Genomic DNA, 24,210 nt, shown 5'->3' with positions numbered 1-24,210 from the left:
ATTCATCATTTTTGACTAATTGGTAATGGAAGGATGTTGAAGCTTTAGGACAGCAAGACATTCTTCCATTGTTATTGTTGCAGATACTACCTGAAGTGCTACATTCATCTGGCGCAACTAGAGGGGCTGAACATCCCATACACTGTTGACTCCTTCCTCAACAGTCCCAAAGAAGGTCTGATCAAGGGCCTGTGGAAAAACCACAGCCATGAGCCAGAGGTAGGTTGGGGCAGGACACACAAGGAACATTATAGCCACAAGCTTTTAAATATGTTTGTTTCACATAAAGAGCTACAGTATGCATGTTTGAATTCACTGCATGCTCATTGCAGGCTGTGCGTCTGGTGTCAGATCTCTGTTTGGAATACCAGGTGTTTGACCCTCAGCTGTGGAATGGAGTGCTGCAGAAATTGCTTACTTTCAACATGGTAGGTCTTTTGTTGCTCTCCGTCTTTTTAATGTAGCATGTTACAGATAGACCACCTTTGTGTTGTGGTGAGAATATAAAGCTTAATTCTTCAAAGCAATAAACTCTTTATCTTGGTAAACTGTTCTGTGAAAGATTCTCATGTGGTCTTGTTTACTTTCAGAATGCTGGAAAATAAAAATGATAGATTTTACCATGTGGAACCTAACAGGACATCATTCTTTCCTTTTAGATCAGCTACTTGCAGAAGGTACTAGAGGCTTTGGGAGCTGTGCCTTCCCTTTTACAGGTACATTTACACTGGCCTTTTTTGTTGGGTTGCTCTAAAAGTTTTCAGATTTTCTTTTTTCTTTGAAGTTTGTAATGATTTGTTTGTTACTATATTTTTCTTTACTAGTTAATTGTATTCCTTTTTTAGCTATCGAATTTCTCCAGGACCTGGAGGAGTGTAATTATGGCCCCATTCATGACAGGTGAAGAAGACAGTTTCTGAAGTGTGATCTTTCTTGACTCTTCCTTGCTCCCTCTTCATCTCTGTCACATATCTCACTGTTCACTACTGTTTTGCAGCATCTCTCCCTCTAAGTCCAGAACAAATTCCAACTTTCTACAAGACATTTGTTCTCCTGCTGAAGTAAGTTACCAAATGCTAGAGACATACTGTGAACAACTGGAGAGTCTAAACTCCTGTGAGAGATGACTGATAATACTAAGAATACTATGCCATGTATGACAGCTCTGAGTTTACCATTCCGGTGGTACTGACCATAATTTATCCTTGTTTTACCATCTTAGATGCCCCTTCCTGTTGAATATGGACTTGATTGGCATTGCAAAATGCTTTACTCAGGTCAATCTACCCTGCTTCTCTTTGGGCTCCCTTTTGCTGATTTCCTGTACCTCCAAGAAAGAGCGGAACATTCAGGTAAGGCCTCCTGCTTTCTGCTGGGACTGCAAGAAATAGAGAGACCTGGACTTGTGTCCAAGAGGTAGCTGTACATGTCCCAGGCAGACATCTCCCCTTGTTGTTCTTTCAACACCTACTTCATGTCCAGCAGTACTAGTACTAGTCACTTCCAGCTGTATTAGACACTTTTGGTAAAATCCACTTAGTTGAACACATACAAACTTCTATATTCAAATCATAGACTTTTAGTGCTCCATAGTTAGTCCTTATTGTGTTTGATATGCCTGCTAAAATGCTTCAGATTTTGGAATGCAACATTGGAGACTTTTGGAATTTCCAATGACCTTGTTTAGAGATCTTCAGGTAATGACTAATGTTCTGCCCGCAGATTTGTTTAGTTCATGTGATTAATTGCTTTGTTGAGCGGAACCTTTATTTCCGTAAGTTATACGCAATTTGTGCACATGCGCTATTTCCATGATGCGCTACTGTTGCGATAGGCATAGTGGAAGCGTCTTGAGTTCTGTGTGCTTTCCTACGCCCGTGGAAGCAATAACTGTAAGTTGTGAAGTTCTTGCAGACATTGACTAAAATGTTTACGTGCTTTTAAGTTTGACCTTAGTAATGTAAACTCTGTTTATTCAGCCGTAACTCCACGTTACTGTTCTTGTAAAACGCGTGTGTGAGTTCGCGCTGTGTCATGCTAAGTGTGCTATCGGCAAACGATTTAACTAGTTATTATAACGATTGTTGTAATTAGACTAAGTTTCCTTTACTGTTTCTGTTTATTATAGTTTCACTCGCATTTTCACATTTGGAGACAATAAAGGAGCAAGACGCTCATAATCCTGGCTCGTGAGAATCGAGTTTGGCTTGCTGTTAAACTGCGTTAACGTACTGGGTGTGCACAACACGCAGGGAGAACAGTACAACTAAGTTTATTAATTTAGCTAATGCTTCTCTCCAAAGTGACTTAAAAATGTTAAGCTACTTATCTATACAGCTAGATAATTTTTAATTCAGGGTATCTTGCTCAAGGGTACAACAGCAGAAGGTGAGATTCAAACCCAAGATTTTAAAATGCATTGTGCCAGTTCTAAACATTATGCTACTGTTCCAAGTGCCTGAGAACAATGTGCTTTAAATCAAACTAAGTGGACCTGTGACCCTTGGTGGGTGCTAGCTGACCACGTCCCCCCCCCCCGGTTTATTTTTTCCAGTTTCTCATCTAGTTTTCTGTTGAAGCTGGACATTTCCTCTTTGTCAAGTTTATTTTTAATGATACCATTGTATCTTTTTTTTTGCTTTTGATCCTATAACCGTAACTTGTTGTTGTTGTTCCTGCCTATTATATGCTGTACATGATGTTTGGCTTTTACTTTACATGATGGTTGACTTTTGCAGTTTATTCTTATATAGCGCTATACAACAGTAAATTGTATTTTAAATTGTATATGTATCAGGTTGTATATTATACATACAGATAGAAAAGCAGTTTTGATCTCTCATTAGTGTTTCCTGTCTACCTGTGATCTGGTGACTGTTCTGGAACAAGTGGAGGACCACATGAACACCGGGGAGTTGGCAGGGATTCCATCAGAGGTTTGGATATTTTTACTTTTTTTTTTTGTCCTCCTCTGGATCTTCTATTTCAGATACTAAGGCATACTGCACTCTGTATTCTTTCACATGGACTTCAACCTGTCTTCCCTTGTGTTGTATGTTGGTACCATGTGTTTTCTGTGCATAGGTTTCAAACTTTGTTCCTTCCTCTGTCTCAGATCAAGGAGACGGTGCTAACTTTTGTTTACCAAAATGGACACCATGAGAAGCTACTGAAAACCAAGCTGTTTCCCCACTTTTGCCTGTACATGGCATCAAAAGGCCATTACAATCAAGTAAAGGACATGGTGGAATATCTGATCAGCAGAAAATGGTGACTTGTTTTATTCTGAATACTCTGTCACTGTTGCATTGCATGTTTTTTAGCTGCTTGCCTTTTTCAATAGCAGATATTTGTAAAATATTTATGTATACTGCCTTACCATTTTTTTTTTTTTTTTAGTGCTTCAGTTTTTTAATGTTCAATCATTAAAATCTTAAACTTGCTGAAAAGTGCAGTACAAGTACACTGGTTCCTTGTTTTGTGAACATTTGAGTTTCAAATTTTCATACATACATTTTCTAGATTAAATCTTTATATTTAATTGTATTTTCTTCACTTAATTCTCACTCACTCAATCACTATCAATAACAACTTGTCATAGACTGGCTTCCATGGTCTCAAGTCTATTCCTGAAGCACTGGAAAGTAGACTTGGCAGTGTACACCAGTCCATTGCAGCTTCACTTGCCTGTTTTCAAAAATTTCTGTCTGTTGTGGAGTGAAAGTGGCCTGTATTTTTGCCTCTGTTCGTTAGTTAGTAAAACGCACCAAAACAGCACAGGAGTATTGCACACCCTTCATTTATCTCCGTTCCAAATTATATACAGCTCATATCTGGTGTTTTTGAGTGTTGGTGATCAATAACAAGATGATTAACACTTGATTATAGCATTCATCTGAAGCTTTAACAGGACCTAACCCTTAAAAATCAAGGGAATTAATTTTTTGACAGTGTAGTATACTGCACAGTTAAAAGTGGTCAGCAGCTGATGCACATGGCACATGCTCGTGGGATGAACTGGTCAGCTGCTGGTATTGATTAGCAGATGCAATACATGAAGTTTTTTTTATTTTTGGTACTTTTTAATTAATGTTTTGAGTCTTGGAGATTTTTAAAAAAATTAATATAGTTTTATCTGAGGTTTTCACTGAACCTAATCAGTGAATAAATCTGTATTGTCAAGCTTTTACTGATTGTGAGTTAGTGGTAAGAATGACTTTGGATTTATAAACAAGTCAAGTTACAAATGGACCTCTTGTTCCAATTGTTTGTAAGTTGAGGAACCAATGTACCGCTATACTGTATGTATCATTTGAGTCTGGTTCCTTTTCAGATCCAACTTCAGGTTCTTCACTACTGTGTAGTATGGAAGGTTTTGGTTGTCAATTTTATACAGCAAGTTGGGATGTAAATGACAGAAAGATGTGGTTAATGGCTGTCCAGCATCTTTTTAATATCTTGTACTTTGCAGTGAAGAGGATGCAGCCTCCCTGGCTAGGGAGTACCTGAGGTGTCAGGAGAGAGAGGGAGGCAAGCATGTACCTGCCAGTTGGACTGCATCTGATATCCTGAAGGTACCTGCAAAATACTGAGTTCTAATGGGTACAACATGTGAACCTTGGTTGTCCCTTGACAAGCCAGCTACACAGTGCTGTTACATATGAAAACTGTGGGAAAATTAAATGCATTTTTACAGGTCTCTCATTTCTTTCTAGTTATAGACTCCTTCAATCTGTAACTAGTGGTCTAATCCCTAACTAATCTGAAAGCTAAAGAGTATCCCACATTAGTTTAAAAGAAAAAAATTACTAATTTTTTTTCCCCCCTTCTCTCCAGGTTTTTCTGGATAAAGAAAACCAGTATCAGATCTAGTTGTGAATATATATCTCATGTCTGTTTTATGGTTATAAATGTCATTTTTGCACTTCATTTACCTTTTTGCTATTTTTTGGAATGTGTTAATATTTTAAACAGTTAATAAATTTGTATGCTGTTGAATTTTGTTGTAAAATGTATTCATTGTAATATTCTTTTTAAGGGGTAAAAAAGACTTTCAGTTCATAACATTACTGCAATTAAAACAGTTGTAGATAAAGTTGATATGAGAAAGGCTAAGTACTTTAACTACGGTATGTGAAGTGCTGTTCTACTGTCTGCTATATTTAAGGAGTGACCAGACATGAGAAGGGCACACCTGGGCTTCCTGTAGGTTTTATTAAATATGTCTATAATCAATTAATGTCATAAGATGAACTAATACAATCAATATATCAATTACAACTCGGACAATTAAAACTTGAACAAAACAAAAGTGGCTTTTAGGTTGTTAAAGAACAAACTGAGTTATCAAGAGGCCACAAAACTATCAGAAACAGGGAAACCATTACCTTAACACCCCCAACCTAATTGAAATGCATGTCCACAATATGCATTCACGTAAAAACAATGTCCCTCAACTTTTCTTAATTCAACACCTCCCCCGTGAGAAAAAGATAAGCTGTCCGAGCTTATCTTTTTATAGTGTTTCGTTGGTTCACTTTGCATATTGGTGTGTGAATGAAGTCTACTTTGTTTGCGATCTGAAGCTAGCTGCTAAACATAACTGCCGTCCTGTTGCAGTTCTAGGCTGCAGCAGGTTACAACTTTAATACTTCTACAAGACCTGTTAGTTTGCAACAGTTACCTCAGTTATATACATGTACACTCCAGCTGCTCGCACCTCAAGGCAATGCATGTTGTCATAGGCCACCCCCCACCCCTACTTCCAGACATCTTTTTTTAGTCATCCTTGCTCCCTCTCTTAACACACCCCTTCCACAGAAACATACTCACCCACACTAAACAAAGTTTACACCCACTTGGAAAAGGCAGGAAATCTAGGAAAAAGGCTTGTGAAGATCAATTTCTCCAGTGCATTTAATATAGTATTGCCTGGGCTGTTGGGAGATGAGCATCTGTCTTTGTATAAATAAGCTAAAGGCAACAAGAATGCATTCTAAATCAAGATACAATCTAAATGATTGCAAGAAGGGTGACTACTGAGCAAATGATGGTTTCTGCACCACCTGTGGATGTTGTGGATGCCCACAGGTTCGTGTAGCTGTGAGACATGATAGCAGCAGTGAGAAAGTGTTGGTGAGCCTGCATGGGTTGCCATTTGTTGAGTGAAAGACAACCTCAAAACTTGGTTATTTTAATACGGGAGAGCTGGTAGCATAGTGGTTAAAGCTGTTGCCTTTGGACCCAAAGGTTGCAGGTTTGATCTCCGGCTATAGTACTCTTGAGCAAAGCACTTACTGTAAAAAATTGCTCTAATAAAATTACCCACCTGTTTAAATGGGTAAATAATTGTAGGTAGGCTAATGTTGTAAGTCACTTTGGAGAAGTGTCAGCTAAATTAATAAATGCAATGTTGTTGAATATGCCTCTTTGCATAAAGGCATGAACTCTGTGTACCTAGTGTTACCTGTATGTGTGTTTTACAACAGAAAAATTTTTTAATTTATCTGGAAAACATTGTTCCTGACAATAATACAAGTTTTCACTCCAGCAATTAATTATGGGTTAAGGGTTTTATTAGTTGCAGATTTATACTGAAATATATTGCTTTATATTGAGTATATACATAACAATCCACTATTATGCCTTAATCTCAGTTCTTTATATTTACATTCATTCATACCAGCTGGAACATTCAAAATGTGTGCGGTAAGAAAAAAAATAATAAGCTGTGCAAATTTATCAGTATACACACACACACACACACACACACACACACACACACACACACACACTTTCTGAACCGCTTATCCCATACGGGGTCGCGGGGAACCGGAGCCTACCCGGCAACACAGGGTGTAAGGCCGGAGGGGACACACCCAGGACAGGACGCCAGTCCGTCACAAGGCACCCCCAGCGAGACTCAAACCCCAGACCCACTGGAGAGCAGGATCCAGTCCAACCCACTGCACCACCATGCCTCCATTTAGCAGTACATCAAACAAAAACATGTCACAAAAGTAGCAAAGCACTTAATTCATTAGAGGAAGATAGAGAAATAGAAAGTGTACATTTTAGAACACATCAAGGTTAATATAGAACCACTTTTATTTCTAATTACTTTAAGCTCAAGTCAAAATTAGTGACAAATTACAGTAATTATCTCCAACTTTTTTGCTTTTGGTTATATATCCTTAGAGAAAAGTATTTATAAAAAAAACATTGTACAGTGCACTGCATAGTTAGTAATGTCACAGCTGGCTGAGTGTCTGAGACCCTGTGTCATGTGTTCGGTCCTCCTTTGCCTCTGGCTTTTCTGTTTTCCTTAGACAGTGCATCAACAACTTCTGGTAGATCTTCCTAAAGGTTGGGCTGGAGAAATAGTAAATGATGGGATCCAACATGCTATTGAGGTAAGTTAAACTGATGGTAAAGAAGAAAGCCATCTCCAGGCCCTCGTAGTCTTTGCAAATCAGAGAGTGATGAAAGCTTGCAGTCAAAATCATCAACTCAGTCAAATTACTGGGAAAGAAGCAGATGAAAAATAGCACCACAACTGCAACAATGCAGTGAAGTGCTTTCTTAATCTTCGAGTTCTTATCCAGCTGCCGGTCTCTCAGCTTGAAAATGATGCGGATGGAGCAGAATAGGATCACTACCAGAGCTAGATAAAATGAAGTTAAGAAAACACCCTTGTGCAATTTGTCATAACTGTCAGATGCTTTGCAGATCAAAAAGCTTTCACACTGTGTTCGGTTTCCTGCTTTGATGAAATGTGGCTTGAATAGAAGGTGAGCTGTCGAGGAGATGGTCACAGCCCATATTCCACAGGTGACACACACAGCCTTGGCCACAGACATGGAGTTGAATGGATGGTGTGGGAGAACCACTCGTAAGTAGCGATCCACTGCCACTGTTGTCAAGAAGAGAATGCTGCCACTGCGGTTCATGGCCAGCATAAAAAGCGAGATTCGGCAGAAGACGTCGCCATATATCCAGTCTCTCCTCCTTTGGTAGTAGTGAGCACGAAATGGCAGAGCTATGTTCAGGAAGAAGTCTGCGAGTGCCAGGTTGAATAAGAGAACTGTGCTGCTTTTCCAAGGTTTCAAGTGGAAACAAAAGATCCACAGTGCCAGCCCATTTCCGAGGATGCCCAGGATAAACTCTAAGACAAGCATTGATGGAAGCAGAAGCTGGACCTGAGTGCCCTCGAACGAACAGCAGTTTTGCGCCATGCTAATCCTCCTGCAGAAAAGCTTATGAATATGAGCTGACTGTCAGCCGATAGTGCACCACAGACACAGGAAGTAACGTTTAGGCGGTGTGATGGGTAGCAGCTGAAATCACACCCCCATTTCCTTGAAGGATACATTCACATGGATAAGAGCCTATTAAGGATATGTGCATTTCCTTCTAAAGAAGACTTTTTAGGAACTGAGCATTTAAAATATTTATTTTTGTATGGGAACTGGATGAACAGAAACCAAAAGTCTGCAGATAGCTGTCAGAACCCATCAGGAACCCTCCTATACACACAGCCTGTCATGATTGGGGAAGTTTAACAGGGGCAAGATATCATTTTTAAGGCCAAACTGCTTTTTATAAACAAAGACAACCCCAAGCTTACAAATAATTTATTTTACATCATGAAGATCACAAAACTTTTCTGTACAACCAAATAAAGAAAATGAAATGGCATACATTACACACACACACACACACACACACACACACACACAGGGTCGTGGGGAGCCAGAGCCTACCCGGCAACATAGGGCGTAAGGCCGGAGGGGGAGGGGACACACCCAGGACGGGACGCCAGTCCGTCGCAAGACACCCCAAGCAGGACTCGAACCCCAAACCCACCAGAGAACAGGACCCGGTCCAACCCACTGCACCACCGCGCCCCCCGTTGCATACATTACAATATCTAATAATTTATTAACTTGTTTCAAATGAATGTACCTAACCACTATATATATATATATATATATATATATATATATATATATACACACACACACACACACACATACACACACACATTTTCAGAACTGCTTGTCCCATACGGGGTCGTGGGGAACCGGAGCCTACCCGGCAACACAGGGCATAAGGCCGGAGGGGGAGGGGACACACCCAGGACGGAACACCAGTCTGTCGCAAGGCACCCCAAGCGGGACTCGAACCCCAGACCCACCGGAGAGCAGGACCCGGTCCAACCCACTGCACCACCGCGCCCCCCATTGCATACATTACAATATCTAATAATTTATTAACTTGTTTCAAATGAATGTACCTAACCACTATATATATATATATATATATATATATATATATATATAATGTATGTGATGCTTACTCACCCAAGTAACGCCCAGCACAGTGTCAGACGGGCCATCATCTTGTGCGCTCCAAACTCTGTCTCCACTTCAAACACAAGCCCAGGTGGCACGGTGACACAGTAGCACAGCGAGTGGCTTTACTGTCTCACACTGCCTAGGTGGTGCGAGAGGACATGGGGTTGATCCCCGCATAGTCTGTGTGGAGTCTGCATGTTCTTCCCGTGTCTGTGTGGGTTTCCTCCGGGTGCTCCGGTTTCCTCCCACAGTCCAAAGATATGCTGTTCAGGTTCACCCATAGTGTGTGAGTGACACAGAGGGAGCGTGTTCCACTGATGTATGGATGAGTGACCCATTGTGAGTAGTGTATCCAGCAGTGTAAGTCATCTTGGTGAATAAGGTGGGTGGGCTGATAACACTCCATAGTATCCATTGGAAGTCGCTTTGGAGAAAAGCATCTGCTAAATAAATAAATGTAAGCCACAGACCCTTTTTTTGTATATATACAGAATCATGCACACAGTGGCATCAAATCTAGCATGGTTCTATATATATATCTCTTTCTCTTAATGTAATGCACAAATTGTATTTTTGCTGAGATGTACGTTGCTTTGGAGAAAAGCATCTGCTAAACGAATAAATGTAAATATATTTACAAAAGCTTGGAAAATACAATACAACACTGTGGTAATCTTTTTCACTGGAAGAGGAAATATAATATAGGAGGGGATAGATAAGCAGTCATCAGAAAAGTTATGAGGCAATTCTGTGCACACCTTCTTGGTGCAGCATTTCCTGGGTTCGCTGTACACACACACACACACACACACATTTTCAGAACCGCTTGTCCCATACGGGGTCACGGGGAACCGGAGCCCACCCAGTAACACAGGGCGTAAGGCCGGAGGGGGAAGGGGACACACCCAGGACGGGTGTGTGTGTGTGTACTGGTACTTATTTCTAAATCAGTAAAATTAGGATGTCAAATTATAAAATAGGCTAAGTGCAAAAATGTACCTGATGAATTCTCTACGTAACATAAATTCCCGCCAAACTTTTTTACGTTTGCTTTTGTATTAATTTCGAGCTCTGAAGTTGGATAAACGATGCAAAGAGGTGAAAATCTACGTAGTTATGCACGCTTTTCAGTCATTTCGTTATGTCGTACGTTCATATTAGCAGTATTTTCCACTGTTTAACATGGGGAAATATAGAAGCTGTATCATTGCACTTTTCCGGTAGGCAAATCAGGGATTTTTTGTATTTAGCAACACTGTAAACATTTTGTTCGTATGTTAATGTAGTCAAAGTTTGTCAAAGGCTTTGCGCCTCTGCAAAGTCACGTGACCATTGCCAAGTGCGCTGTCTATATGGAAATATGCCGTACATTTTCAAAACAGCAATAGCTTGGACGCAAAGAATAGGGAAGTTTATGTGAGCTGATGCATAGTAGGAGGAACAATTTTTTTCTGCCTCAGTAGGCAGTACTTTATTTGTAATACATTTTTAGATTTTAACTGGAAATTTTAAATTGCTGTTATAACTGCCATTCATGCAATAAAAACTAATTAAAACAATTACACTGATAAAGCAAAACTCACCAGAATCATGTTATAGTAAACATTACCGACTATACGAATTCTGTAAATATGCAGAGCAATAAACACAGTTTATAGTTTAAAAATAGTTTGTCTTCTTTACATCATACACATAGGAAATGACACTTGCGTGGCAGTGCAAGTTGCAATCTGCAGCCTTATACCCTATTAACATATGCTATTAACATATGCAATTATCCATTAATGATTATTAAATAAATGCAAATGTTTTATAGTTATAGCATTTTTAATAATTAGTAAGAAACAGATATGAGATAAAATGCATTCTTTTTGACGTTTGAGGGAATGATCATTAATTGCAAAAAATTGAAAAAAACCTACGCAAAGAATCCTGTAAACTCTTTAAAAATATACTCACACACACACACACACACACACACACACACACACATTTTCTGAACCGCTTGTCCCATACAGGGTTGCAGGGAGCCAGAGCCTACCCGGCAACACAGGGCGTAAGGCCGGAGGGGACACACCCAAGACGGGACGCCAGTTCTCCAAAAATCTGCTAGTATCTTAGGGGGAGTGGTTAAACTGAAAAAAATCCTTTACTCTGTGAGGCAAACATGTTCGCTTTATTCCAGCACTTGGTAATTTTTTTATCCTGTTGCATGAGCACAACATGCTGCTATACCTTTAAATACAAATTATAATTATATCTCCTTTATCGACGATCCTCGCGTAATAAAGACTTGATAAGAACCTGTCTATTTTAGTGTAACATTTTGGTTATTTTTTCCTTTGTTAGGGGAGCATATTAGATCATTAATTGGATTAAGATGTAATCTTAGGTAGGGCTGTGCAGACCTTGCATGAAGCATTTCCTGACCTCGCCTGATCCGTCAACTTTAACGCTTTTCAGGAAGTACCTGAGCGTTGGCAACTGAAAACACACACACATTATCTGAAACCGCTTGTCCCATGTGGGGTTGCGGCAAGCCGGAGCCTAACCCGGCAACACAGGGCAAAAGGCTGGAGGGCAAGGGGACGCCAGTCCATTACAAGGCACTCCGAGCAGGACTTGAACCCTAGACCCACTGGAGAGCAGGACCTGGGCCAAGCCACTGCACCACTACACGTCCTGACCAAAAATAACCAATGACAAGTAAACAAGACCTGCAGGGGGGGGGCACAGGATTTTCTTCCTATAGCAACAATCAGGATCTATGAATGTGGAGCTTGTTTTTTCAGTTCACAGTCTTGTACACACACAGTTGGGAGTCTTACAAGCTGTTTGATGGCCAAGCTGAAGATCTCCTTGAGTAAGTGAACAAATTAGTGGCCAGAGAGTCCTGCTGTCATGGTCCATATTGTAACACACACACGCTTTCTGAACCGCTTGTCCCATACAGGGTTGCAGGGAGCCAGAGCCTAACCCAGCAACTCAGGGCGTAAGGCTAGAGGGGGAGGGGACACACCCAGGACGGGACACCAGTCCGTCGCAAGGCACCCCAAGCAAGACTCGATCCCCAGACCCACCAGAGAGCAGGCCCTGGCCAACCCCGCTGCACCACCGTACCACCGCACCCCCTCCATATTGTAACCAAAAAACAAATAACTGATCAACTGAGACACACTTGTCGTCACAATATAAAAATTCTATGTTGATACCTCCGATGGTCTTCTGACTTGTCATTTAGGATCCAAGATGACTACCATGGCTCTAGGTTGTTGTACTGACCAATGTATTTTATAATTTTATTCTCTTTATTACATTTGAGTGTGGCACTGTGGAGCAGTGGGTACAACTGGCACCTCATAGCTCTTGGGTTGTGGGTTCAGATGTGGGTTTCCATCCAGATCAGTTTATGCTGGTATCATGTTCTTTGTGTATTTTCATGGGTTTCCTCCTGGTATTCTGATTTCCTCCCATAGTTCAAAGATATGTGTTACGAGTGAATTATACCCACACACACATTGTCTGAAACCGCAGATCCCGAGCGGGGTCACAGCAAGCCGGAGCCTAACCCTGTAAGGACCCCAGGACGGGACGCCAGTCCATCACAAGGCACCCCAAGCAGGACTCGAACCCCAGACCCGCCAGAAAGCGGGACCTGACCAAGCCCACCACACCCTCATTCGGGTGAATTACTGACTCAAAATTGCCCTTAGTGTCTGAATGCATGAGCGAATGAATGAGTGTGCGACTGACATCCCGTTCAGTGTGTACCCTGAGATAGGCTGTGGACCACAGTGGCTCTGCATTGGATAAGTGGTTATTGACAATGGATGGATGGATTATTGCATTCATATTGCAATGCACCTTTTCTGGTGTAGCAGCAATAAGTATTAAGTAGCAGCAAAAATGAGTCCCATAATAAAAACTGTCTGATGCAGCTTTGTAAAGCACAGGTGTGCAGTGGTATTGAGTCATGCTGGGTTAGCTGTTTGACTTTGCCAGGTTCGCGATGGGAGGCAGCAGGGTGTTCGAGTAATCTGACTGCCTCAGGGAAGAGACTGTTGCAGAGTCTGCTGGTAGTGGCACAGATGCTCGTGTACCTTCTGCCAGATGGCAAGAAGGCAAAGAGTCCATAGAGTCCACACCTCTAATTGCCTGTCCTGGTATTCTGTCAAGACCTGCAGCTTTTCAGGTGTTGACTCTGGACAGGGTCTTCCTTACACCGGCTGCTGTCACTTGCAGAATTAGTAGTTCAAGGGTGGAGGGGACTTGCATGCCTGCATATTGTTTGAAACTTCTGTCAAATGTAGAATTAGTTGAGTGCATCTGAGAGGGAAGCATTACTCTCACAAGTCTGTGGTGGTGTCTTATAATCCGTGATGGCCTTGATGCCCTTCCACAAGTGCTCCATATCCCCATTATCCATGAAATGGCAGTTGATTTTCTGTGCATACTGGACCTTTGCTGTCCTGAAGCCACAAGATAGGATGGCTCTAGTCATTTGTAGGGATGCCTTCTCCCCAGATCTGAAAGCAGAGTCTGTGGACCATAGTAGTGAGCAGATCTCCACTGTTAGCCCTACAGGTGATGGTCTTGGTGACTCTAACACACACACACACACACACACACACACACACACACACACACACTTTCAGAACCTCTTGTCCCATACAGGGTTGCAGGGAACCAGAGCCTACCCAGTAACACAGGGCGCAAGGCCAGAGGAGGAGAGGACACACCCAGGACAGGACGCCAGTCCATCGCAAGGCACCCCAAGCAGGACTCAAACCCCAGACCCACCGGAGAGCAGGACTGTGGTCCAACCCACTGCACCACCGTACCCCCCTTATGTGGAAATAATAATTTGGAAATCACCTCTCACGTCCTGTGTTACAATTCTACAGCGCAAAGCATGGCGACAGAACAATTTAGTGTTTTACTTTCCCTCCCCACCGCACCTGCTAGCTCTGTTGTTTTGGTGGTCAGCTCTTTCGATTAGACACTTCTCCGCAGATGCATCGCTAAACTTTTATCTTTAAACAAAAAGATAAAAGGTCTTTGACAATACAGCACTGACTGAATGCGTTTAATAAAGCAAAGAGTTGAATTTCTTCTGAGCTGCATCACGCTACTGAGCTTCTGCGATCCGTCGACTCTAATGTACAGCACAATAAATAAACATATTCACCTAGCTACTGGTACTTAGTCTTAGGGGGGCGCGGTGGCGCAGCGGGTTGGACTGGGTACTACTCTCTGGGGGTCTGGGGTTTGAGTCCTGCTTGGGGTGCCTTATGACGGACTGGCATCCAGTCCTGGGTGTGTCCCCTCCCCCTCTGGCCTTACGCCCTGTGTTGCTGGGTAGGCTCCGGTTCCCCGCGACCCTGTATGGGACAAGCGGTTCTGAAGGTGTGTGTGTGTGTACTGGTACTTATTTCTAAATCAGTAAAATTAGGATGTCAAATTATAAAATAGGCTAAGTGCAAAAATGTACCTGATGAATTCTCTACGTAACATAAATTCCCGCCAAACTTTTTTACGTTTGCTTTTGTATTAATTTCGAGCTCTGAAGTTGGATAAACGATGCAAAGAGGTGAAAATCTACGTAGTTATGCACGCTTTTCAGTCATTTCGTTATGTCGTACGTTCATATTAGCAGTATTTTCCACTGTTTAACATGGGGAAATATAGAAGCTGTATCATTGCACTTTTCCGGTAGGCAAATCAGGGATTTTTTGTATTTAGCAACACTGTAAACATTTTGTTCGTATGTTAATGTAGTCAAAGTTTGTCAAAGGCTTTGCGCCTCTGCAAAGTCACGTGACCATTGCCAAGTGCGCTGTCTATATGGAAATATGCCGTACATTTTCAAAACAGCAATAGCTTGGACGCAAAGAATAGGGAAGTTTATGTGAGCTGATGCATAGTAGGAGGAACAATTTTTTTCTGCCTCAGTAGGCAGTACTTTATTTGTAATACATTTTTAGATTTTAACTGGAAATTTTAAATTGCTGTTATAACTGCCATTCATGCAATAAAAACTAATTAAAACAATTACACTGATAAAGCAAAACTCACCAGAATCATGTTATAGTAAACATTACCGACTATACGAATTCTGTAAATATGCAGAGCAATAAACACAGTTTATAGTTTAAAAATAGTTTGTCTTCTTTACATCATACACATAGGAAATGACTCTTGCGTGGCAGTGCAAGTTGCAATCTGCAGCCTTATACCCTATTAACATATGCTATTAACATATGCAATTATCCATTAATGATTATTAAATAAATGCAAATGTTTTATAGTTATAGCATTTTTAATAATTAGTAAGAAACAGATATGAGATAAAATGCATTCTTTTCGACGTTTGAGGGAATGATCATTACCACCAGTCCGTCACAAGGCACCCCAAGCAGGATTTGAACCCCAGACCCACCAGAGAGCAGGACTGTGGTCCAACACACTGTGCCACCACACCCCTCATGACTCTAACATCTTCAATGCATTTGCTGGTGTAAGCAGTCACCGTCTTTGCATATTCCTCCAAGTTTGTGCACTGGCCGTGGGAGGCTGCTTCTCTGATCACACTCCAGTCTGTGTGCTCAGAACAGTCCTGTAGAGCTGAGGTAGCCTCCTTAGACCAGACCCTGATCTGTTTCTTAACTGGTTTGGTGAGTTTCAGAAGTGCTCTGTATGCTGGGATTAGCATTACAGAGATGTGGTCTGAGTATCCTAGGTGGGGACAGAGAACAGCTTTGTATATATTTTTTCCTCTCCATGTAAAACAGATATATGCATTCTGCCCTCTGGTTGCAAAGTTTACATGCTGGTGGGATTCTGGTAGCAGTTTTTAAATTGGGATGACTAAAATCTCCAGCGATTATTAAAAATCCATTGGGGTGTGGTGTTTGCCGCTCACTAGCGGTTAGGGTTGCCAACCGTCCCGTATAATACGGAATCGTTCCGCATTTAAGGGATAAGAGTTGCATTCCGTATTAAAGCCATACAGAACGTGTTTTGTCCAATATTTTAACCTTTCACACCCAGAAACATTTTAAAGTATTTATTACATACATAAACTTCGTAGTTTGCATAAAAGTGTTAAAAGATTAGGAAAAAAAATCACAAAAATGGATGTGAAACAGAGCTGTGTTGCGTGTGAGTCCGACTGTCATTGGCTGTTGCTACGTTACCTGGATGATACATTTGACAGTAGGGAAGAGGTCAAGGGGAACAACCTCCCCCTGCAAGAGGGTCAAGGGAGGTAGCTACTAAGGCAGGTAGTGACTCAACGAACTCATGGAAAGTGAGCTGCTTGTGACCATGAACTGTAATAAACCATGTAGGGAATTTGACAAGACTGTACTTCAGGACAAAGAAATTCTTGCTGCTGCGAGAAGTGAGAAGAAGTTCTCATGGACAAAATAAGGAGGATCTACGAAAAAGGTAGGAGAAGGGACTTTTTTTGTTTGCACTTTAACCGGTCAGAATATTGCAGTTTTTGTTTGTGCTGTTCATAAAACTTTGTGAAATGCAGTCTACTTTCAATAAGTTACTGTGCCTAAAGATAAGTTAAGCTTATCAAAGCATGTGCTTTTCATTGATGCAAATTTCACTTTTTTGAATTTGTGTCTCTTCATTGAAGTTAAAAAAGGAAAAGGACTGTGAGTCTGTTTCACATCAGTTAAGAAGTGTTATAAATCGCCTAGGCAGACGCTATATTGATATGTATGTGATGGTGTGAGACTTTAACGTGACATTCATTCAAGATACACAGGAAAAGCCTGTACACAAGGACCTAGTCTAACCAGAAACCACAGAGAACACCCAGCATAGCCAACATACATCTTCATGCCGAGACCAAGCTTAACCGACCCAACCCACCCACCAAACCGAAACTAATCCCACCAACAAAACCAAATGAACAAACTGAGAAACCATGTATATCAGTGAGCTAAAAACAAATTAAATGTGCCTCAGATTCATTTTAGCATTTAATTCAGTCAAGCAGAGACTTCTTTTTTACACATATAAACATTAGCTTCAAAGAAATTCCAAGTGTCTCTTATACTGTCCCTTATTTTCCTATAAATAACTCAAAAGTGTCCCTTATTTTCTTCTGCAGGGGTTGGCAACCCTACCTGCTGCTTACAAAGCAGGCAATTGCCTTAACCTTGTCTTTTCTCGTAAATGTGGCTGTCCTGTCCTCTCTGTTACTCTGTTGCATGTCTCTGATCACTTCTTCATCTCCTTCCAACCCAGCCTCATCACTAATCCCTCTCCTTTGTCTGCACCCATTGTCACCTTCTGCCGCAACTTAAAATCTCTCTGACCTTCCTGCCTTACCTCTGCCACACTGTCCGCTCTCCCTTCTGCTGCACAATTCTTGGATCTATCAAGACAACGCCACTAACATTTTCCTCTCGGCCGTATCTTTCTCTCTTGACTCTCTCTGTCCACTATCTTTCAGACCAGCACACTCCAGTGCCACCCCATGGATGACTGATACATTACATGCTAACAGGACCAAACTCTGGGCTGCAGAGCGATGATGACAAAAATGCAAGACTTGCACCGACCTGGGTGTCTACAAACAACTCTTAGCTACTTTTCACTCTGCTGTCTCCTCAGCTTCTTCCACAACAAAATACAGTCTGCAACTAAAACAACCACAGACTCTTTGCCACCTTTTCTTCTCTTCTGTGTCCTCCACTGCCCCCTCCTCCTCTTGCTGCCAATGATTTTGCTTTGTCAGTGATAAAGTCATGTGATCATGGACAAGTTCTGAGCATCTCCCTGCAAAGCCACTCTCTGAATCTGAAATCTCCAACCTCCTGATATCACAGACAGCCACCACCTGCTCGCTTGATCCGATCCCATCGTCACTCCTACAGAATATCTCCTCGCAACTCTCCACCTTCATCTCTAAGATTAACTCCTCGCTCTCCTTTGGCTGTTTCCCAACTGCCTTCAAAACTGCTCTCATTTCATCTCTGTTAAAGAGACCCTCCCTGGATCCCAACTCGGTTCAAAACTACAAACCAGTCTCCCTCCTCTTCTTCCTGTCTAAAACTCTAGAGTGGGCAGCCTATGATCAACTATCTGAATTCCTCACCCGGAACCATCTCCTCGATGGATATCAGTCTGGTTTCAAAGTTGGTCACTCAACGGAGACGGCGCTTCTGGCGGTGTCTGATGCTCTCGAGGTGGCTAGAGCCGCCTCCCTCTCCTCGGTCCTCATCCTCCTTGATCTGTCTGCAGCATTTGATACTGTCAACCACTGGATTTTACTGTCCTCTCTTAGTCTGCCTGGGATCAAAGGAGTGGCACTAAAATGGTTTGAGTTGTACCTCTCTGACAGATCCTACCAAGTGGTCTGGCAGAGCTCCTGTTCTTCTCCTCTGCCGCTCTCAACCTGTGTCCCACAGGGTTCAGTACTGGGTCCTCTGCTCTTTTCGATCCACACCTCCTCTCTTGGCCCTGTCATTGCCTCTCATGACCAAGGACCAAGAAAAACTTTTGCTTGGTGGGCCCGCGCATGAAAGGCAAAACATAGAAGTTCTCTGTTCTGGCTCTGTTGCAGTGGAATGACCTCCCCCTCTCACTCAGAACTGCCGAAACTCTGTCCACATTTAAAAAGGGCTCGAAAACTCACCTCTCTTAAGCTCATGTAAGGTGTAAATGTTCATGCGCCATAACTTCATGATCATATCCAAATAAGCCTTTACACAGCTGCTACTCCTGCATTGTATATAAATGTGCATCTCCAAAAAAAAAAAAAAAGAAAGAAAAAGCCATAAGGTGATCAGGAATTGTCTATTCTGAGTTTTATGCAGCTACTTGTGTGATGAACATTGGTGCATATAGTGAAAAGAAACAAATTAGGTTTACATAAAAATTGCACCTCTGCAACTATATCTCTCTTTCTCCTAATTTAATCCACAAATTGTATTCTCTGAGATGTATGTCACTTTGGAGACAAGTGGCTGCTAACTGAATAAATGTTACATCAAATGCTACCAACCGCAATATTCATTATGAGTGTCGAATTTTGATCTTTTGGATTAAATAAAGCCAGACACCAAGCAAATGAGACCAAAACTGACTATTTATTACACTAAAATTTGCTTTAGTGCAGTGTTTGTAATTGGAAGAATTCACAATCATATTAGAACTTTGGCAACCAGGAGAAAAGCAGCTATACACAACTGAAAGATGTCATGAAAAGGGGCCAAGTTCACAACTTCAGTACAGTAAATAAAATAGATACAAAATGCCAGTTTTGTCTGTGTGTATTTGGCCAGATCATTCTCTCATGTTTTACTAAAAGTGCTGACTGGATTTTCACTTCTTCACCTCCCCAAGGTCTTCAATGCTGTCATCATCCACCTGGAGAAACAAAGCCCAGTCCAGCTAAGTACTGGGGAAAAATGCTAGCCAGAACCATGCCAGCATCCAGACATAGGTGCCATAATACCACAGAGAAACAAGAAAACTTTATATCGACACTTAAGTAAAATATCACCATTGTATAAAATGTCAAATTTACTCTTCATTTCTCAGTCATACAGCATTTAATTAACAGGTATGTGGAGTACGTGGAGAAAAGTGAGGTGTAACAGGATGACCTGTAAACATGAGCTCCCATTTAACCCGGTTACCTCAGGCCACTTCTCTTGGATGACGTCAGTGATGTCATCTGTAAAATCTCCCTGAATGATGATTTCATCTTCGCCTGTTACAGAGGCACCGCATGAGAACTTCTGGGCAAAGAATCTCTGCGCTTCTTTAAGGTCAATGTCTGAAAGGAGATGCAGTCAGAAGAGGTTAGCAAACTAAAGGCATAGAGACAAAACCAGGGATTAAGTCATATGGAAATGGATAAATTAAAGCACTTAATTTACAGACCGTAAAAAGATTAAAAGGATAAGCCAATTACAAATACATGCAGTCTGCACCTCCTTCAACATGACATCTGACACTCATTTAACTACCAAAATATCTTAATTCTATCAAAACAAAAACCTCAAGTTCCCTTATCAGATGCTGATAAAAAAAATACTGAATTAATGTATTTTGCAGCTGGTAAACCAATGCATCTATAATAAGGTTTTAAACTTAAAACCATGTTTTTTAGTTGATTTAGATGACAGAAGACAACCTAGGATTAGTTTTGATTTCACATTCTAGTGACAAGACAATACAATGCTAGGACAGGACCTACCAAAAGTGTTGAGGCCACACACACGGGTTACATATTTCTTCTTGGCCCGAGGGATTTTAGCTATTGTTACTTTTTGAGGAACAGTCTTCTTTTTCTGTTTGATCTGACCCCTCCCTCCTACAAAACAAATTAAAGACAGTACTCACAAGTTACTAGATTCATAGTTCTACTTTACTACTCTGTGATTAAATGGTGTGTAAATGTTAAAGGAAGGCTGTCCAATTTGACTTTGTCAAACACCTTTTTCACACTTTTCACACTGCGAGAGTAATGATGAGATGTCGGCATACTCGAAGGTCCACAGAGAAAGCAAAAGACTTAAGCGTATGCTGCAAAACATGGTGTAGCGATATCTGCCTACAAGCATGTGTGATGTAGAAATGTGCAAAGCATGAAATTGCTGTACAGTCCTCTGGCCCACGAAAAAGCCAGACTTGACAATCCAACCCATACTTACATACCTTTATAATATTTAAGGTGTGTATTAATACAATATTTTGAAACACTAATTTTAAATATTTTCAAGATACATTTATACAACCAGACATCATGGCTTACCTCTTTTTTGCTTCTTCTTTTCTTCCTCCTCTCCAGCAGGGGGCGCATCTCCACCTCCAGTGTCTTGCTTCGGTGCACTCTCTACAGAACACAGAAAAGTGGTTATTGCCATACACTAGCCTTCACAGTGTACCGAAGCACACAACACAGCCCAACATTCACATATGACACAGCCAGCAGGTCTGCAGCAGTCCTGTGCCTCAGAAACCTGTGATTCCTACATTCACACAAAGTCTTATAGGCAGCAGAGAACTGAGTGCTACACAGATTAAGAAACTAGTTGTGGACAAAATTCCATGAAACGGGGACAGTTTAGATTCATTACCTCACTGAAAGAACAAGCTTTCTGACTCCCATGATCACATGTACAACATGTAGAATCCAACAAGACAACTTGTGTCATTCAAACCCACAACCCTCGAGCAGGAAAGCAACCAACCACAGAACAAACACTCACAGCTATCACATGGTATCCCTAAGAACTTGAAAACAACATACAACTGTTCAAGTTTAAATATGCAACAGTGGCCACTCTTACTCAGTCCAAATAGTACTACACATGATTTTGGTGGCACTAGGGTCAGCCTTACCCACAGTCATCTTTGCAAACTCATCCGGAAAGTTCTTCTCCAACCACTGCCGGCACTTGGCAGGCTCAGGCATGTACTCACAGTACTGAAGGAGAAAAGGCAGAGGGTGCATTAGCTTCATAGTCTACTCCTCTGCTGCAGTCCTTGCAAAACTTGAACTGCTGATCAGCAACTCTGCACAATTGTAACATGTCATCTGCTAGGACATTCCAGAACAAGTTCAGAACATGGACACAGAAAGAGAATTAGATTATAATACTGTAATAGTTCTTAGATTATAGTACTGCTTCCTGTTGTCACTTTGGAGAAGAATGTATGGTAGTGAATGTGACACCATCAGAAAACTCATTTCAACTATGAAAATCTAATCTCACATACCTCTGTTGGCAAAGAACACACTGAAAGAGAAAAAACAGATGTTAGAAGACAAAAACTGACTAATTTCCATTTTTGTATGTGTAACATCACATAGTACACTCATTATTTTAGGAAAAATGTGAAAAAAAGTTTAATCTTCCAACATCACACCCACGACTGGGTTTTTATACCAAATAATGCTTTATTTACAAGTGTGAGAGTGCAGCACTGGTACTCAAATTGACTGCATTTACTGTTATTTTGTCTTGCCAGCACCAAGATATGGAGGATATTTCTAGAAAACTAAATCAGTGCGTACCTCCGCAATATAAGACTTTCAGGGGGTACATTGCATCCGAGTTTCCAGGTCTACGATCCACTTTGTTCTCCGGTGAACCTGATTCTGCATTTTCAGTAGTAGCCATGATGTTGTCTGAATGATAAAACAAAGATACAATCAGCAACAAGTCAGTTCTGAAGTACAGCACTCTTGAATTTTGCAGTCTCCACCTATGAAGGGGAGGGGGGAGGGAAGAAAAAAAAAAAAAAAAAAAAAAAACCACCCATCTAGATCAGTTTTCTAAAACTTTTCCTTTTTTGTAATGTCACCATATCTCACTCTGTGGCAATACTTTTTAAAGCAGTTTCTCCAAGAACACTTATACAACACTACTAAAATGTGCAATAAGGCAAGTTATTTCTCTCAGGCTAATCAAACATCAGTTGATGAAAGCCAATCACATACTTAACTGCATGCAGCTATAGAGAAAAACTATGTAAAGCAGACAGTGCCCATTGTATTTAATTACTTTAGCTCATTTATTAATCATGTATGTGTACCAGTGTAAAATAAAAAAAAAAAACTTTTATTTAAGAAAACAACATCACTGCTGTAGTAAATACTTGTCTTTATCTCTATGTAAAATTAAGAAAATCAAGAAGATCAAGCCAAGGCAAAAGTACTGACAATTCTGCAGCACCCTGGTTGAAAACACCGCTCTAGTGAACGCAAAAGAACACATTCAAAAATCTTACTGGAAGTAACATCAATCTATATCACAAGATGACGGATATCACAGCATAAAATGGCTTTGGATTCAGAAAAAACACTGACTTTTTCCAATCATGTCATGTGTTTTGGGCCTTGCATCTACCCAAATCTCAAACCATTTCCAATTAGTAGCTGGAAACCTATCTTTAAATTATCACATTTTCTCTCCAAACAGTGCTGTCGACACGTATAACCAAAAACAAATTGTAATTATAATTCCCCTTAACATTACATGTGGTATATTACAATTGTCAACGACATGATGAGCAGAAGACACTGTCAAGTTCGACTTCGGGCTGCAACTGAACCCGACGAACCTCGTAAACAGCGAATTTCCTTATTTCATCTTATTCCTCAGCATCAGTTTCCAGGAGTCATCCGTTCGCGGACGTGATATATAATAAACCAGCTGATTCCCTGCATGTCAGTAAGCTATAACAAGACGCCGATTTCTAATAGAACAAAAACACGCGCCGTCACTAACTGAGAATGATTGTAATATAACGCTCGAAGAACATACTCCACGCGTAATCCGTAACGACCAGGATACCTAACTTGCTTGCTTGGTCGGTAGACTAGTGGATTCTCTGTCAGCGACTAACAAAAATGACAGACACGTTTCTAACATACCTATGCTGGAGCTGTGACACAGAAACGTGTGTTTATTACCAGAACTTGGTTTGTAAAACTGTATCATATAGTATCATCGACGTATGTATCTGAGACTGACTCGAAATTATCTGACACTGTCACTATCAACTAACAACCCCCACGCGCTTATTCATTCATAAAAATACAACAGTGTAAATTATACATTTGAAAAGTATACCTGCCTCTTGAAAACAATCTTTATATTATGTTCTGCTAAATAAAAAAACAAGCATTATTGTGTAAGTGAAGAATTACGATCAAGTCATCGACAGGCACAACGCGCACTGCTTCTCAGTGAGGTCCTGCTTAGGGTCCTACCGTCTCGAGCGCAGCGCTGCCTCGCGTCTCCCTAGCTGTTCAGTGGGGTGCCTGAGGAAAAACAAACCTTCTTTTAAATTTTTAATTTTTGTAATGTGATAC

The 24,210-nt window shown here is 41.1% G+C and overlaps 3 protein-coding genes across 5 annotated transcripts in view; 1 reads left to right on the top strand and 2 right to left on the bottom strand.

Annotated features, from left to right (window-relative positions):
• kntc1 (kinetochore associated 1) overlaps positions 1–4,816 on the top strand; it is a 34,936-nt gene extending 30,120 nt beyond the window's left edge. Inside the window, exons 52-60 of the mRNA XM_018752811.2 lie at positions 84–219; positions 333–428; positions 660–716; positions 846–900; positions 998–1,061; positions 1,223–1,352; positions 2,847–2,936; positions 3,116–3,270; positions 4,472–4,816. Coding sequence (XP_018608327.2) covers positions 84–219; positions 333–428; positions 660–716; positions 846–900; positions 998–1,061; positions 1,223–1,352; positions 2,847–2,936; positions 3,116–3,270; positions 4,472–4,592 — 904 coding nt within the window. The 3' untranslated portion in view covers positions 4,593–4,816. The remainder of the gene's footprint in view (positions 1–83; positions 220–332; positions 429–659; positions 717–845; positions 901–997; positions 1,062–1,222; positions 1,353–2,846; positions 2,937–3,115; positions 3,271–4,471) is intronic.
• A 2,434-nt stretch (positions 4,817–7,250) lies between these two features.
• LOC108934802 (hydroxycarboxylic acid receptor 2-like) lies at positions 7,251–13,857 on the bottom strand. Its single transcript, XM_018752904.2, has 3 exons — positions 13,707–13,857; positions 9,363–9,426; positions 7,251–8,244 (listed from the first exon to the last, which is right to left on the bottom strand). The coding sequence occupies exons 1-3, from the start codon at positions 13,855–13,857 to the stop codon at positions 7,251–7,253; spliced, it is 1,209 nt and encodes a 402-aa protein (XP_018608420.2).
• Positions 13,858–19,435: 5,578 nt separating this feature from the next.
• On the bottom strand, positions 19,436–24,133 carry denr (density-regulated protein). 3 transcript variants are annotated; one of them, XM_018753002.2, is made up of 8 exons: positions 24,109–24,133; positions 22,408–22,521; positions 22,110–22,129; positions 21,732–21,816; positions 21,142–21,222; positions 20,584–20,700; positions 20,021–20,160; positions 19,436–19,748 (listed from the first exon to the last, which is right to left on the bottom strand). In XM_018753002.2, the coding sequence occupies exons 2-8, from the start codon at positions 22,511–22,513 to the stop codon at positions 19,704–19,706; spliced, it is 594 nt and encodes a 197-aa protein (XP_018608518.1). In that variant the 5' UTR covers positions 22,514–22,521; positions 24,109–24,133; the 3' UTR covers positions 19,436–19,703. The 3 variants fall into 3 exon arrangements, with proteins under 3 accessions (XP_018608518.1, XP_018608517.1, XP_018608516.1); XM_018753001.1 differs by lacking the exon at positions 24,109–24,133 and adding an exon at positions 23,969–24,095; XM_018753000.1 differs by lacking the exon at positions 24,109–24,133 and adding an exon at positions 23,973–24,095.
• Between the last annotated feature and the right edge of the window lie 77 nt (positions 24,134–24,210).

The sequence above is a fragment of the Scleropages formosus genome, chromosome 1 (genome assembly GCF_900964775.1).
Source record: "Scleropages formosus chromosome 1, fSclFor1.1, whole genome shotgun sequence".
NCBI lineage: Eukaryota > Metazoa > Chordata > Actinopteri > Osteoglossiformes > Osteoglossidae > Scleropages > Scleropages formosus.
Note: the sequence above shows the minus strand (reverse complement) of the source record. Positions and strands in the feature narration are given on the sequence as shown.